Source organism: Tenrec ecaudatus, chromosome 11 (genome assembly GCF_050624435.1).
Source record: "Tenrec ecaudatus isolate mTenEca1 chromosome 11, mTenEca1.hap1, whole genome shotgun sequence".
Taxonomy (NCBI): Eukaryota; Metazoa; Chordata; class Mammalia; order Afrosoricida; family Tenrecidae; genus Tenrec; species Tenrec ecaudatus.
Window position 1 is genome coordinate 58,270,693 of NC_134540.1, and position 15,080 is coordinate 58,285,772.

The 15,080-nt window shown below is 45.6% G+C and overlaps 2 protein-coding genes across 5 annotated transcripts in view; one reads left to right on the forward strand and one right to left on the reverse strand.

Moving 5' to 3' along the window:
- CTNNA2 (catenin alpha 2) overlaps positions 1-15,080 on the forward strand; it is a 1,186,106-nt gene that overhangs the window by 722,827 nt on the left and 448,199 nt on the right. The window lies entirely within an intron of this gene.
- On the reverse strand, positions 2,210-3,778 carry LRRTM1 (leucine rich repeat transmembrane neuronal 1). Its single transcript, XM_075562523.1, has one exon. It carries the CDS (start codon positions 3,776-3,778, stop codon positions 2,210-2,212), a length of 1,569 nt encoding a protein of 522 aa, XP_075418638.1.

The following is a 15,080-nucleotide window of genomic DNA, read 5'->3' on the forward strand; positions in this document are numbered from 1 at the left end:
GGCACAACCCTGAGAGGCCGTGTTTCTCCTACTGTCCTACCCTCCATGGGGCAGGATAATTAATAACCATGCCTGGATGAAACCCCAAACCCTCTCCTCAACGTCACCAAACAATGCACCTCTCTTCTAGAACATTCACAGACGAGTGGGTGTTGTGTGTATGGTATGTGTGTCAGAATGTCTTGTTTAATTACGGACAAAGCAGGGTAAAATTTCCTGGTCCAGAATAATTAGCTGGTGTGTGTGTGTGTGTGTGTGTGTGTGTGTGTGTGTGTGTGTGTGTGTTATAAAGAAGCCCTCTCACTAGTCTATACATCTCAAAAGCATGTTCCAAATCATTCTCTTGAGTAGCCTCTTACAAACAATATTTTGATATAATGCTTTCTCCTGAGATAGATGAGAACCCTACCACCAATTCTATTTTCAGTGAGCCTACTGGTGGGATCATCCTGCATTTCAAAAAAGCTGACTTTGTAGGTGGCTGGAGGCGTGTGCACGTTCAGAGACAGTAGTCACTGGTTTTCTCCATTCCTCTGCCCGTTATTTGGACTTCTCTCTTAAAACAGAACAAACAACCAAGTCTAGTCCCACGTAGGGGAGTGGACACTGGAGTGTGAGAGAGACTTCTGGACAAGGACAACATTGCTGCAGTTGTTACCATCTGTCACCCATGAGTTTATTTCAATCATACATTTGCTTAATTGTCAACTCATGAAAAGACCCCTCCTTTCCGACACACACTCCACCCCTTCCTTTTCACCCACATCCACCAACCGCTACTGCCATCCCCTCCTCATTTTTTTAGTTCAATAAACAACTTAGATCTCAATGATGGAATCTGAAACCTCTGAGGAGCAAGGGAGTGGAAGAGGCAATCATTGCTTTGAACACAGAAAAGCAGAATGTAAAAATGAAACACAGGAAAAGCAAGCATTACACAAAAGGGCAATCGCCAATGAGACCTAGCTTTTCTGTCGTGAGTTACCAAATGCTCACCCGTCTTCATTTATTCCTATTATTTCCCTAGATTCAGTAATGTGCAAACATTACCAACTGATGATCTCCCGCTCTCGCTGGATCCTATCTGCCTCTCATGTCCCCGGCTACAAGTCATTACCCTGCAGGCCTTTCTCCCTTCCTTCTGGGTAGGATTGGCTCATCTTTGCCCATCTTAACTAGGAGTGTGCCAGCACTGGTTGGAGCTGGAGCTTGCTGCAGTTTGAGGACCGGGCTGGGGAAGCACAGCTTTCCTCCCTGCACATTTGGATTCTACTTCCCTGCTTTCAGCTAGACTACAGGGAGCAGGGACTGGAGGGACGCTCTTTCACCAGGGAGGGCAGCAAAGGGGCAGAAATGGGACGAAGTCTAGTGAATCAGGGGTTTCAGAGAATTATGAACCAGTTGCATTTAGGATTGAAATTTTCATTTTGAAAGATGGCTACAATATATGCAAAAATAGTTCTTGTTCATGAGATAAACTGTCTAGCAGTGGCTTTCCAAAGCCATTTGCAATATTCTCTGCCTTTAAAAAATGAGCAATGAGGCTTCATCCTCAATCTATCTTTCACTCACTTTAAAGTGGTGTTCACTGCCCCCCAATCCCCAACCTAAAAAGAATGCAAAAGGTTGTGCTATTGCTGAAGTCTTCACTCCTGTGGGTTAAAGGAAACTGGATTACTGTAGTGATAACCTGTGTTTGTCCCGATTCTTAACATTTCTAATTGCATCTGACTACTTGGCTGTGAGATTTTTCTTTCTGGCCCCCAACCCCCCAAGGAAGGGCATTTTAATGGTTGCTTCTCTTCTCAGCACAAATAACAAGGAATTTAGGTTACACCAGTCTGTAAAAACTGTAAATGCTATTTTATTTTAAACATTTTAGTTTACAAAAAAAATTGATGATTGGTACCTTTTTACACTCTCAGATTCCTGAATATGGACAGATCTTCAAAGGGAGGAAGGAGTTCTCATATGAAATTTAAGAGACTGTCCTGAAGGTTGTAGGGTGGGGTTTTGTTGTGTTTTATTTGTTTCTTTTGTTTTTAAGACACAATAAAGCTAAAATGTCAAGTCTCTGGGAGAGATCCCCTTACAGTTTCAGTCAAGGAGCATGAGAGGACAGACAAGGAGACCCCAGCCAGGCGCCCGCCGGCCATCCCGGCTGCCCAGTGGTATTTGGTAGTGCAGGGGCGCAGGGCCCCTGGGACATTCACACCTCGCATTCCCTGGCAGGAGGCTGGTGGCAGGTACAGGAGCCATACTCATTGATGATCACCAGGGCCCCCTCGATGTGGTTCGGTTTGTAATCAACGTAGTATTCCTGGGCAGACATGGCAGCCATCTGATGCATGGTCTGTTTCTGCTTTTGCTTTCTGCGCTGCGTGACAAAGCACTGTCTGAGTTGTCTGAGGCTGGCTGGGAAACACTTCCAGGACACATAGAGCACCAGGACCACGATGAGGAAGGAAAAAATGAGGGCCATGGTGCCCGTGACCACTTTGTGGATCTGTACCGCGTTCTCCGCGTGCTCGCCGCCAGGGAGAGCCACAGTGGCTGGCTCCAGCGTGCTGTCGGGCTGCCCCTCGCGGCCATCCGCCAGGGTGGTGATCGGGCCGCCGGGGGGTCCCTGATCACTGTAGTTGGTGACGACCGAGAGCAGGTGGCCGCTGGTGGGCTCGGCTCCATCCTCGCACAGGTGGAAGGCGTACACGGCGTCCAGGACGTCCTCGCCCTGCGCGTACTCGGGGCTGGCGCACTGCAAGTTGCCATCATAGCGCCCCTGGAAGTTGCTGAGCCAAGAGGCCAGGGCGCACACGTTGCGCCCGCAGTCCCACAGGTTCCCAGTCAAGGTGATGCTAGTCAGCGACTTCCAGGAGTTCAGAATGCGGGGTTCTAGGTAGGTGAGGCGGTTGGAGTCCAGCTGCAGGGACTGCAGGTGCGGCACGGTCTCGAACACGTGGGGCTCCATGTACTCGATCTCGTTGCCCGACAGGTCCATCTTCTCCAGGTCCCAGACCCAGTCCAGGGAGCTGACCACAATGGCCACCTTGTTCCTACGCAGGCAGAGCGAGTGCAAGGAGAGGAGGCGCGGGAAGTGGGCGAAGTTCACCTTCACCAAGTCGTTGTGCTCCAGGTGCAGCTCGGTGAGCTTGAACAAGCCCGCGAAGGAGTTGCGCGCCAGGCTCTTGAGCTGATTGTATCCCAGGTCGAGAAACTTGAGGCTGCGGCAGTCCTGGAAGATGCGCACGGGCACGAACTGGATGGCGTTGGCCCGCACGTGCAGCGTGGTGAGCTTCCGCAGCCCGTGGAAGAGGTCGGGCGCCAGCGCCTGCAGCCTGTTGTACGAGAGGTCCACGCTGCGCAGGTTGGGCATGGGGCGGAAGGTGGTGTTGGGCAGCTGGGCGATCTGGTTGGAACTCAGCGTGAGTTCCTTCACTCGGCGCAGTTTCTGAAAGGCGTCCCCCTGCACGGAGCGCAGGCGATTGTGATCCAGATAGAGCCACGTGAGCTGCATTAACCCCGTGAACTGGCCGGCGCGCAGCTCCGCGAGGCTGTTGTAGCGCAGCGACAAGCCGAGCAGGCCGGACAGGTTGTGCGGCGCCTCGGTGAGGTTGAGCGCCTCGCAGTAGAGCAGCCGTCCCTCGCACCGGCACAGCTGCGGGCACCCGCTGGGGGCGGCGGGCAGCATCTGCAAGCAGGCCCCCAGCAGACACCAGACCACCCCCGAGGGCCTCCTCGGCAGCCACGATCGACAGAGCCCGAGCAGCAGGAAATCCATTAGCGAGAATCTTTCCAGAGAGGCTGGAGAATGTCCATTGGAAGCGCTCGGTCAGAAATCTACATCATGTTTTATTCCGGGGTGGGGGTGGGGGGGACGAGAGGAGAAAAGGGCAAAAATCAAATAAATACATAGAGAAAAAGAAGGACATCCTTCCCCCCCTCCCCAAAACCACACAGTCACCTCGAAGCATGCAGAAAGCTGAGCAGCATAGAAAGTTCACAGCTACGGAAAGATCAAAGAGGAGGTGATTTGGTCCACGTTAGATGCTGCAGCAAAGAAAGGGGAGGGGAAAGAAAAAAAAGCCAAAAAAAATCTCCGGGCAAGAATTTAATGAAAAAGTGTCTTACCCACCCTTTTCCAGAGAGTGACAACCTCCATTCAGCTGCTCCCTTTGTGTGCCGGCTAATTAGATGCAGGGCGAGAGAAGCCCCCTCTGTGTCCCCGCGGCCGGCGGCGCTGGCAGGCGCACAATGTCTCACTTTGCTGCTGGGCGCGGGGCGGCCGGCGAGGCGGGGAGGCGACTTCTAGGACCCGCAAGTTTCCCAACTCCGCGCCGGAGCCCGGGCTTCGCCCGCCTGCCGCCGCGCCTTCCCTCTGCAGTTCGGACTGTGACGTTGTGCCGGGGGAAGAACTCCCAACTCGGGGCTCGCGACTCCCAGCGATTTGACGGTCTCGTTAATGTCCGTCATCGGAGAGGACCACTGCCGGCGCCGCCTTTCACTCGGCGGAGACCACCTGCCATTCGCGCCCGGGGCGGCGGCGGCGACGAGCGGGCTCGCTCATGCTTGGCGGGCGGCGGGCGGCGGGCGGCGGGGAGGCGCGGGCGGCCGCGCGGGGCGCGGGGCGCGGGGAGCGGCGCGCAGGCTCGGTCCCTCCGCCAGGCGGTGTGCGGCGCGAGCTTGCACAGGCAGCGACTGCTCACTGCGTGTCGTAAGCTGCTCGCGATGGTGCGTCTTCCCCGTGCACCTCAGACACGGGCAGATCGCAAAGGGGTGGGCACAAGACCAACCTTTTACGGAGCCACTCAAGTGGAATCTATGTTCTTGGATGAAACGGAAAGCACTTTCAGCTTGGGGGCGGGGGTCCATGTGCCATCAGAGGGGAGAAGGGGGTGGATGGAAGGGTGGCCTCGTCCACAGAGGAGATATTTCCGAGTGGGAACCTGAAATACTCTCTTCGCTGCTCCCCTTTCTCTTTTGGCAGCCTTCCCCGCCCCCTTTTCCCCCACCTCCTCTTCTTTAAAGCTGTCGCTGTGTAAGAGATACGTAGAACTGTAGAGAAATCAACATTTGGCCCCTTGCTTTAGAAAAGCAACTTAAGAGTAGCCGGGGAAAGCAATGCTTTGGTGACTTGGCTTAATGGTGGTTGTTTGTTGTTTTTGCCCCTGCGGGCATACTGGAATTCTGCAGCAGGCCGCCTTTTTGGTGGTGGATGGAGGAATGTTTTCCAATCTCAACCAGCCTAGGAAGCCATCTCAGTCCCTAAGGGTGAGACCCAGCCAGGCAGAAAGGCATGTCTGTATACTGGGAGGCTTGACTGCGATCTCTCTGGGGGCTTCTTCACTCTCCACAGATAGCTATGGAGTCCCGGTGGATTAAAGTCAGATTCAGTGTCTGACACGGAAAGGCTGACCCTGACATGTTCAGGTCATCGGGACGACTGTGCCCGCAGTGCACCCCGGAAAACATGTGCTGCGGGAAGGATGGGGCAGGGGTATAGGAAACCTTAATGAAGCCTGCTCCACTCCACTTCCTTACACACCCTTAATTAAGCTTTTAGGCTGTACTAAATTGTTCTACTTTTCCTCAAAGTGTGCACAACCGCCTTTAACTGATATCTGCTCGTTTCCATTCCCCACCATTTGTAAGTAAGGGTTCTCTCTCTCTCTCTCTCTATTCTCTCCCCTGTGCTCTTGTGTGTGTGTGTGTGTGTGTGTGTGTGTGTGTGTGTGTGTGTGAGATCTGCATTGCTGATAGCAATTTAGTTTTCGGTAGCAATCATAACAAGACTGTCCTTAAAGACGGCTGAGAAACCCTGCTAGGAACAGTGCATGTAGGCAAAGTCCTACAGTCTTGGCAACTCAGTCCCAAGGAGACAACCAGGAAAATGAAATGTGAATCTCCAGCCCCTCTTTGAATTCAGTTTGCCTCACGTTGAAAATAAGTAGCCATTAATCAGAGTGGTCCTTACTTTGATGGGCAGGAGGGTGGATTACCAGAGCTTCGAGGTTAGATTAATTTGGGACGAGATCTGGTTGTTCCTTAGCATTCAAGCTGAAGAGCCCAACCAAGGGAATGAAAGTCACCAAAGACCAGGGGTACTTTTCAGGAAAAGTCATATGAACCAAGGCATGAATCATTCCGTTTTGCATTCATCCGAGCTCTGCCCTGGTCGTTTGTTTTTGAGATGCATCATTTAATTGGAAGGAACACAAATCTGAAAGGCCCTAGACATCACATGCTGTCTTAGGGGCTAGCAGAGACATTAGAACATAAACACTCATGGTTTTGCACATGACGAAACCGAGACCCAGATACATGATTATCTAAGGATTATCTAAGGTCACGCAGCTTTACTGACGCCGATGAGTTTTCTCATGATCCTCCCCAGCATGTTGTTCCTTCTTTGCCGCTCTTGGTGGTTTACTCTCCACCACAATGGTCCCAGCACCTGCAGATTTCTTTCTGGCACCTCTGGTGCGCTGCAGAACACTTAAACAGACAATTTCACCATCAAGTGGTTTCACCTCTTGCCAATGCAATTATTCCTGACAACAGGCAGGCTGATTGAGCCATAAAACTCTAAAAGGTTGGTGGGGAGGGGGTAAGCAGCGGCCAGCCATTCAGCACACGTTTTAAGTACAAGCCACCCAATCCCCATGGCTGCTGGGAAGAAAATCCTCCCAATGCAGGCAGCTTGGCAAAGTGGTGATCGAGGCTGCCAAATGGGCAAGAAGAGATCCCACTTTGGATGTCAGTTGATTTGTAGAGCTGGTACAGAGAAGCAGGAAAGAGTTGAATGCTGGCAAGTAGGGAAAATAATAAAATTAGACTTTATGTGACTTTTCTCCTAAGTATAACACCTAAAAGAAGATGTTTATTGCCTGTGATCAAGCTATGTGTACGTATGTATATATATAGCTTACACACACACACACACACACACACACACACACACACACTGATTTTTCACCTTACTCTGCTCTCAATGCTTTCATCTGGATGGTATCTTTAAACCTTTCCCACCTCTAATGCAGCAAGTTTTGCATCTTTTCTACAATTTCAAACCCCTTGGCACAACCGTATACATTAACAGATTGAAATGAGCTTTATTGAAATTTAGCTATTCTAAGTCATCTAAGTTGCAGAATCTCAATTTATTATGTATTTAAAGCATACCAGCACTGATTAAATCAATGCAAATTAGGTTAAATAAGAACAACATGAATCAAGTGTTTCAGCAAAGTTGAGTTGAGAAAAGACAACTTTTAAGTCACCGCAGCAAGTTGATATGGCTTCTCTTTGCAGTGTTAACTCCATGCTTCTGTGGGTTTGAGTTGCTGAAAAGGGATAACAGAAATCAGTTCACCTCCAGCTCTTCTTCCTCATTTTCCCTCTGAGCCTCCTTACCTGTTTATTTGAATAACCAATCCAGTGAGTCTTAGGTAGCTCGTGGGCCACCATGAGTCAGAAGTAACGCAGGTGGCAGTGGGTGTGATTTGGTTTGGGTTTATTGTGTGTACTTGATCAGTATCTGCTTCGGAGCTTGCCATGGCGATCCGGTGAGGGTCTTCTTCGGGGTTGGCTGTCTGAGGAGGAGCACGCGATGCTTCGCCAGCACCTGCTTTCGTGTCTTAAAGGGAGAGAAGCTGGCGGATGTCTGCCCAACCGCGATGCTCACAATAAGAGTTCTAATCCTGGGTGTCTGGAACACTCCCTAAAGTCATGACAAACTTGTGGTGGAAATGATAGTCAGAGGGTCAGTCGGGATCCAGAAAGTAAAGGGATGAAAATGTTGAAAATGAGGGCTCCGCAAATGAGAAGTAAAATCGTGGATACCTCGGTATCAATCATATTGCCAAAGCACAGTCTGGAAAACATGGAGGGAGGAGGCAGAAGTACCTGGAGCAAGATTGATGGGGTCAAAGATTTCAAAGTGTATGAGTCAACCGATTACAGTCACCTCTGCATAATAAAGGCCCTCTGCTTTTTCTTGGTACTTTAAAAAAATTGTGACAGTAAGTAATCGGTGTTGTTTTTTGTTTTGTGGTAGGGGGGACGTGCTGCAACTTTTCCATTTCATCTCAACTGAAGGCCACCTCCAATGTACTCATTTTATTCAAAATAGTTTGTGACTTAAGAGACACCGGTGGAAAAGCCTAAAAGGCATGTGCATTAGTCGTCTGTCTGTGTTAGTGTTCAAGGGAAGAGAAATTTGAGCAGTGATTTGAATGTGCTGTCCTTGCTGGCACCAGCCTGCACCTTGATCTTTATGCCGTGGTCTTTAATTTTCAGTAGCACTGAACCATAACTTTGGTTTAAAAGGAAACATTTAGAGGAAGAGGTGGTAGAGCAGGAGAGAATTAGCCCTGTTGTTTCTTTGGACACACACCATATGACTGATCTTTTCTAGGGTGGCTTTAATGATGCATGTCATGCCTAATGGTGAGAACTTGAAGGCGTCTCTTAGGTGATCGATGGAGGAGAAGCCACTTGGACTGTTTCTGTTATTGTTGTTGCTATGTGCCAGCCAGTCAGTTCTGACTCATAGTGACTCCATGTACAGTGGAAACACTGCCCATCCCTGCACTAGCTTCACAATTGTTGTTATGTTTGAGCCTATTGTTGTAGCCACTGGGCCAATCCATCTCATCAAGGGCCTTTCTTTTGTTGTTGTTGTTGAGTCTCTACTTAGCATGATATCCTTCTCTTGGGACTTGTTCCTCCTGATAAGATGTGCAAAATATGCAAGACATTGTCTCACTGTGGCAGTCACCTAATCTGGTGTCAGTTTAAGGATTAAGAGTGTAGGGGTGGAGTCTAGGCTGTCCATCTGGAGATAGCCAATGAGACTTCTGTGTGGACATGCCTTCTCCTGAGAATTCTGGGAAATCTGGTACTTCCTCCTTGGAGGTGGAAGACACTACTCTCTCTCTGCCATTTCCTGGGAGACACTGTGGAAGACAAGCCACATGGATGCAACCAGATCTCGGAAGCTGGAGAAGCCACAGAGAGACCCCTGCCAGTGCTGAGATGCTTACAACGCCACTGGACCCAAGGACTTTCTACCCATTGGCTTGTGATCATCCTGCATTTTGTGATCATCCTGCAGTTGGCTTCATTGCATATGTTTCGTGAGTCTGAATTGGACATATGAGCTAATATCAGACTTATGGCCTTGGACTGGATTGGGTTGAGATGTTTTCTCAGTATTCAATTCCTCTTGTATATAAACTTCTCCCTTATATACATATGCATGTTTATGAATTTGTTTCTCTAGTCTACAAAGACTAACACACTCACCATCCAAAGGAAGTGAGATGAAGTCTTGCCATCTCACTTCTAAGGATCATTCTAGCTATACTTTTTCCAAGACAAAGTGCTTATTTTGCTGGCAGCCCATAATACATTCAATATTCCTTACCAACACTGTAATTCAAATGCATCAATTTCTTTCTGGTCTTCTTTATTCATTTTCCGGCCTTCACATGCATATGAAGCAGTAAAGAATATCATGTCTTGTCGCTGGCACACCTGAGAAGCACCACATCCTCTTCTGAACCTGGCTTGAATTTTTGGCAGTTCCCTGTCCATGTACTGCTACAACTGTTTTTGAATTATCTTCAGCAAAATTTTACTTCCACGATAGTAATGATATTGTTCAATAAGTTCAACATTCTGCGGGGTCACTCACCTTTCTTTGGAATCTGCACAAATGTGTCTCTTCCAATTGTCCAGTTCTCTGACTTTTGGATTCTCTTAGTATAGATGAAGGAGAATAGGCAATACGTCATCAACATTAGAGTGGGAAGAAACTGTTATCATAGAGCTTTATTTTCCTCTTATAATAAGATATTACTAATCTACATATAGCAATTAGGGAAGTATTGAGCATGCACAGTGCATGATGTGAATAATGAAAGTGAACAATGACAAAAAACAATGTCGCAGTCCCATCCTCCAGGAACTCAGGGGTTAATCTTTATGAAGCGATCCAGTAATGTTAATGTCTTTAAAGGATCCATTTGGAGTACTTGTAAATTCTAAACAGAACCAAAAACCCAGGTATCTGTGAATCCCTAGCTTTAAAGGTTGGGAATTAAAGCACCATAAATTTTAACTAATTGCCCACCATTGATGAAATATTTGGTACAAAACCCCTCACCGTTTAACTCATGTCTTTGTTGTGAACATTTACATTTGACCTTTTGTAGAACAAAATGAAAAATCAATTTTTAAAATGAGGTGGAATAACAAAGTTTAAAATTAAGAGTACCTAAAATCCAGAAATAACCACTAAAAACTTTAGGATTGTGATACATTTTTATAGCTTTTATTTTACATGCATTTGCATATGAGGGCTAACTGATGGTGTTATACACACTACTTTGTAACTGTTTTTCCATTGTTGGCTTTTTTCCATATTGAAAATACAACTCAATACTGTCATCCACAGTGACCATGAGCCTCAGTGACTATTTTATTTAGTCAATCCCCTCAACTGTGTATGTGTGTAATGAATAACCATGACAACTTTGTTGTTATGGACAGTCTCACACACATACCTTTGGATATCTGGGGAACTATGTCCTTAAATTTTAATTCCAAAAGTGGGATTGCTGTTCAAAGGATGGGAATTTTTCAAAGAATTTCAATATATAATGTCAAATTATTTTTCAAGCATATTGTATCCATTTTCAAACTGAATGCCTATTTCTGTTTCCTCTTTTCCTGGAGGAACCCCACTAGACCACATGTTCAAACCCCTTGCTGGTCCCCAGTGAGATCCTTGGATAAGTCTATCCTTGGTGCATGGGACCCATCCTTCTTTCTTATTTCCTTACTCCATCCTCTAGAGCAGTGGTTCCCAACCTTCCAAATGCCGCGATGCTTTAATACAGTTCCTCAAAGTATTTTGTTGCTACTTCATAACTGTCATTTTGCTCCTGTTATGAATCAGATGACCCCTGAGAAAGGGTCATTCAATTGCCAAAGGGTCATGACCCACAGGTTGAGAACCGCAGCTCCAGAGTCAATTCCCACTTCAAACGTTTGGCTCAACCTCTGTACCCTGATGTTTCTTCTGATTCAACGACTCTGGGCATCCATGGGTCTTTAATTCCTGCTTTTATTAAGGGGCTAGGCAATCAAATTGATTTCACAATGGTGTTAATATCTGTAAATGATTCAGTGCAGCCTTTCTCAAAATACTTTGTGGGATAAAAGTGGCCAAATGCAATTGTGAAATGAAGTATGCTCTATTCTGGTCTTACAGATACACAGACATGACTTATCTCCCTCACAAGAAATACGGTATCTCATGATTTCTCCCACTTATTTGGACTGTGTTACACCAAGCAAATGTTCCAGAAGTCCTTTGGAAACATATTTAATTGCAGGTGCTTTTGACTTTAACTTGGCTCTCTACCATAACTCAACGAGTTACTCTGTGGCTTGTATTTCAAGCACCACTCAAGAATCTTTTTACAGAAACCTGTTTATTGTTAGACCCCAAGGATGGATGGGGGTCGCTGGACAGTTGTAGTTCACCTGTTTGGTAGTTGCAAGTCTACTTGCAACCCTTCTTGCCAAAAATAAAGGTACCAATTTAACCCTGTACTAAGTTCTGTCTCAGATACATTTTGTTTAGTTTTTTAGAGAGTTTTCCTGGTGAAGTTCATTTTATCCTTGAAAGTAAATGGGAAATCCTTAAAGCCAGCGCTGATTTTTTCCTGTTTTAAAACCTACTTCTAGTGGTGACTGAAGGAGATCAGATATGAAAACCATATATCAACACTACAAGAATGGCCGCAAAGCACTTGTAAGCATGCCCTCTGTCCTTCGTGAATTCTGGTACAGTGCTGAGTTCAGAGAGACGCTTGTTGAATTGAGTTTATATAGTGACTTGAATGCTTGTTTGATCAATAGCCTTCAGAATCCAAGTTAAATTTAAAACCTCTACATTACATTGTCATAGAGGCACAAAATATTAACCTATGAAGGTTCAACTTTGGTTGTCAAAACCACACGATGCCATTCAGATTTGACCTTCTTTCATGGATCTCATTTGTGTAGGAAACCCTCTACTATCCATATGCAATGAGCCTTATGTGGTAAATTAACCAGTTCAATTAGATTGAAGCAGATATAGATCTCTTTATCAAAACTCTGTTAGTCTGGATAGACTAGGGAAACAAAATTCATAAACACTCATGTTTTATGAGAGAGTTTTATATAAAGAGTAATTGTACATTACGCATCCCAACCTAGTCCAGTCCAAGCCCCAAAGTCCGATATTACCCCATATGTCCGGCATCGATCTATATTACAGCAGTTCTTAACCTGTGGGTCATGACCCCTTTGGAGGTCAAACAACCCTTTCGCAGGGGTTACCCGATTCATAACACTAGCAAAATTACAGTCATGAAATAGCAATGAAAATAATATTATGGTTGGGGGGTCATCACAACATGAGGAACTGTATTAAAGGGTCACCACGTTAGGATGGTTGAGAATCACTGATCTATAAAGTCCTCCTCAAACTCACAAAACACACATAATTACGCCGAATGCAGCTGAATCAGTGAGTGGATAAGCATCTCAGTGCTTGCAGGGGTCTCCATGTGGCTTCTCCAGCACCCAGGGCTGCATCAGGTTAGGTCCATGTGGCTTCTCCTCAGGGATGTCTTGCAGGAGGTGAGACTTGCCAGCTGAGGCAGAGAACTAGCTAAGGCAGCTGCACACGCGTCCAACCATCTGAGAGCAAGAGACCAGACAGACGAGAAAGGCGAGTCTCACTGAGCCATTTCTCTCTCCGCCCTTCAATTAATTCCACATGTGTTTATTGGCCAGGTTGGCACAATAAATCTTAACTATCACAATCCACCCTTTGCCAACTTGGCACCTGTACAATTAGCCTAACAATTGCAGTTAAGTAACACTTACACCTTAATCCTATGACTATATTCCCGCACTTATGAAAGTTTGTAAGCCAACCACTTCATGCCTTTAACCCCCCAAATTTAGGTATCCAGTTTCTATACTGACCACTTGATACCCAGTGCTCTAAGGAGACAATCATATTTTTCAACATGAAGAATCTTCATTCCAGTTGGAACCTTGTGAAGTCCACATCCATAAGCAAAGTCAAATCAGGACAAGACATCCATAAAGTCAACAACAATATGCACCAGTTCACAGGCTCAGAACTCTCTTCATCTGGTCAGATTCTGGTTAACTCAATGTGGGCTGCCCCACTTAGCCTTGAAAAGGTTTTCATTGACCACCTTGCCTTTAGCCCAGTGGTTCTCAACCTTCCTAATGCCGTGACCCTTTAATACAGTTTCTCATGTTGTGGTGGCCCCATCCATAAAATTATTTTCATTGCTACTTCATAACTGTAATTTTTGCTACTGTTATGAATAGGGTGAAAGGGTCATTTGACCCCCCAAAGGGGTCACAACCCACAGGTTGAGATCTACTGCTTTACATCATGGGCTTTCACAAATACTCAACAAGCTTAGACCTCTCGTGCTAGGTCATAAACTTTAGACCAGTCAACCGCTCTCATCTTTTCATCATTTCTCTTTATTGCTGTATTTCTCTAACTTCCACTCAACAAGTGGATCCAGGTGGTCACCTAGCATGAATTTCAGCCTGCCACAGTCTCCCTGTAACGTTCAGTCCCAGAAAGGAGTTTTCTTCATGGTTCCAGATTTTTTTCCAGCTACTGGCACAAACCACTGGTTCAAAATTCCAAAACCCAGAGTTCCCTTTTTCCTTCAATCTGCCAATCTTGTCCCCAGGCAAGTCTCTTGGAATGCAAATGTCCTGAGTACTCCAAAGCACTGGGTGGGGCATATCTTTTCAAATCTTTCTTTGCAGGCATAGCCTAAACCCATCTAAAGATCAAATTTTAATGGCTGAAAGCAAGAGGGCTTACAAGCTTTCTATTTTCATTCTTCCCAATAAACATTTCTATAAATCAATATATAGATAATAAGCAGAAGAAATCAGTATAAATAAAATTAGAATCTGATACTAAACTAAATTCTTGAAACAATCAAGCTCAATCCTTATCTAGCTTATCTAAATCCTTAATTAAACTATTTCCTTTATTTAAAAAATATGGGATTAAGTTTATGAGAGCATTAAATCAGATCCAGAGTTTCTGTCAGGCATTTTGACCTTCTGTCAGCCATTTTCCTTAAGCAGTATGGTTTCTGAGAAATTCACATGGCAATGCCTACCCCTGAACTCAAAATATATATGAATCACCTTCTTTTCACCATTTCATACAGGAATAACCAAAGACTACAGCCAAACAAAATAATCAAAACTTTAACTTCCCATATTTGTTCCAGAAAACAAGCAAGTAAACAGTGTGGCTTTCTCTGACCTGTGGCTAACTAATAAAGAAATACTACCAGGAGGGAGAGGTCGACAAACATCTGTTCTCCATCTTACGATTTGTTTCTCCAGTACCCCACTCCCAAGGTACCATAATGTGTATACACACAAACCATCTCCCATCCTCTGTAAACACTTGTTAATTTCCCACAGTCACCTTAAGAATAAATACATTTTAATTATTCAACACAAATGCAGTTCTTACTTGTTTTCTTACTTTGTATTAAGTCAACTAGTGATTTAGGTGATGAGTCATAGAGGAAGGACAACATTGGTTCCTGAACAGGAGATGCTTAATGTGGATAACAAAGTAACGTGAACATGCTGTGGCAAACTTTGAAACAAGATCTGAGGTTGGAATATTTTCTCTAATGAGTTAAGAGAGCCCGGCTATTAACAGTGAGAGAAAAGGAGGAGGATTTGACTGATAGATGTGTGGAGAAGATCATTCAGACCAGAAGCAAAGTGTGTTTTAAAATACTAGAGAGCTTTCAGAGACATTTAGATGTCTGGACTTCCAGGTAAAAGGGAGTGTGGGAACAGATGCAATGGAAATGCTAGCCTACGCTAACATTAGATGGAATTTCAATGTACATTTTAATTTCCAAATATACTTGCCAGGGATATAATTCTGATGATAGATAGACTAGAGAAGATAATAGGATCCTGGA

Bases quoted from the DNA above. Each gene is read 5' to 3' on its own strand.
- LRRTM1 (XM_075562523.1), bottom strand. From the start codon at position 3,778: ATGGATTTCCTGCTGCTCGGGCTCTGTCGATCGTGGCTGCCGAGGAGG.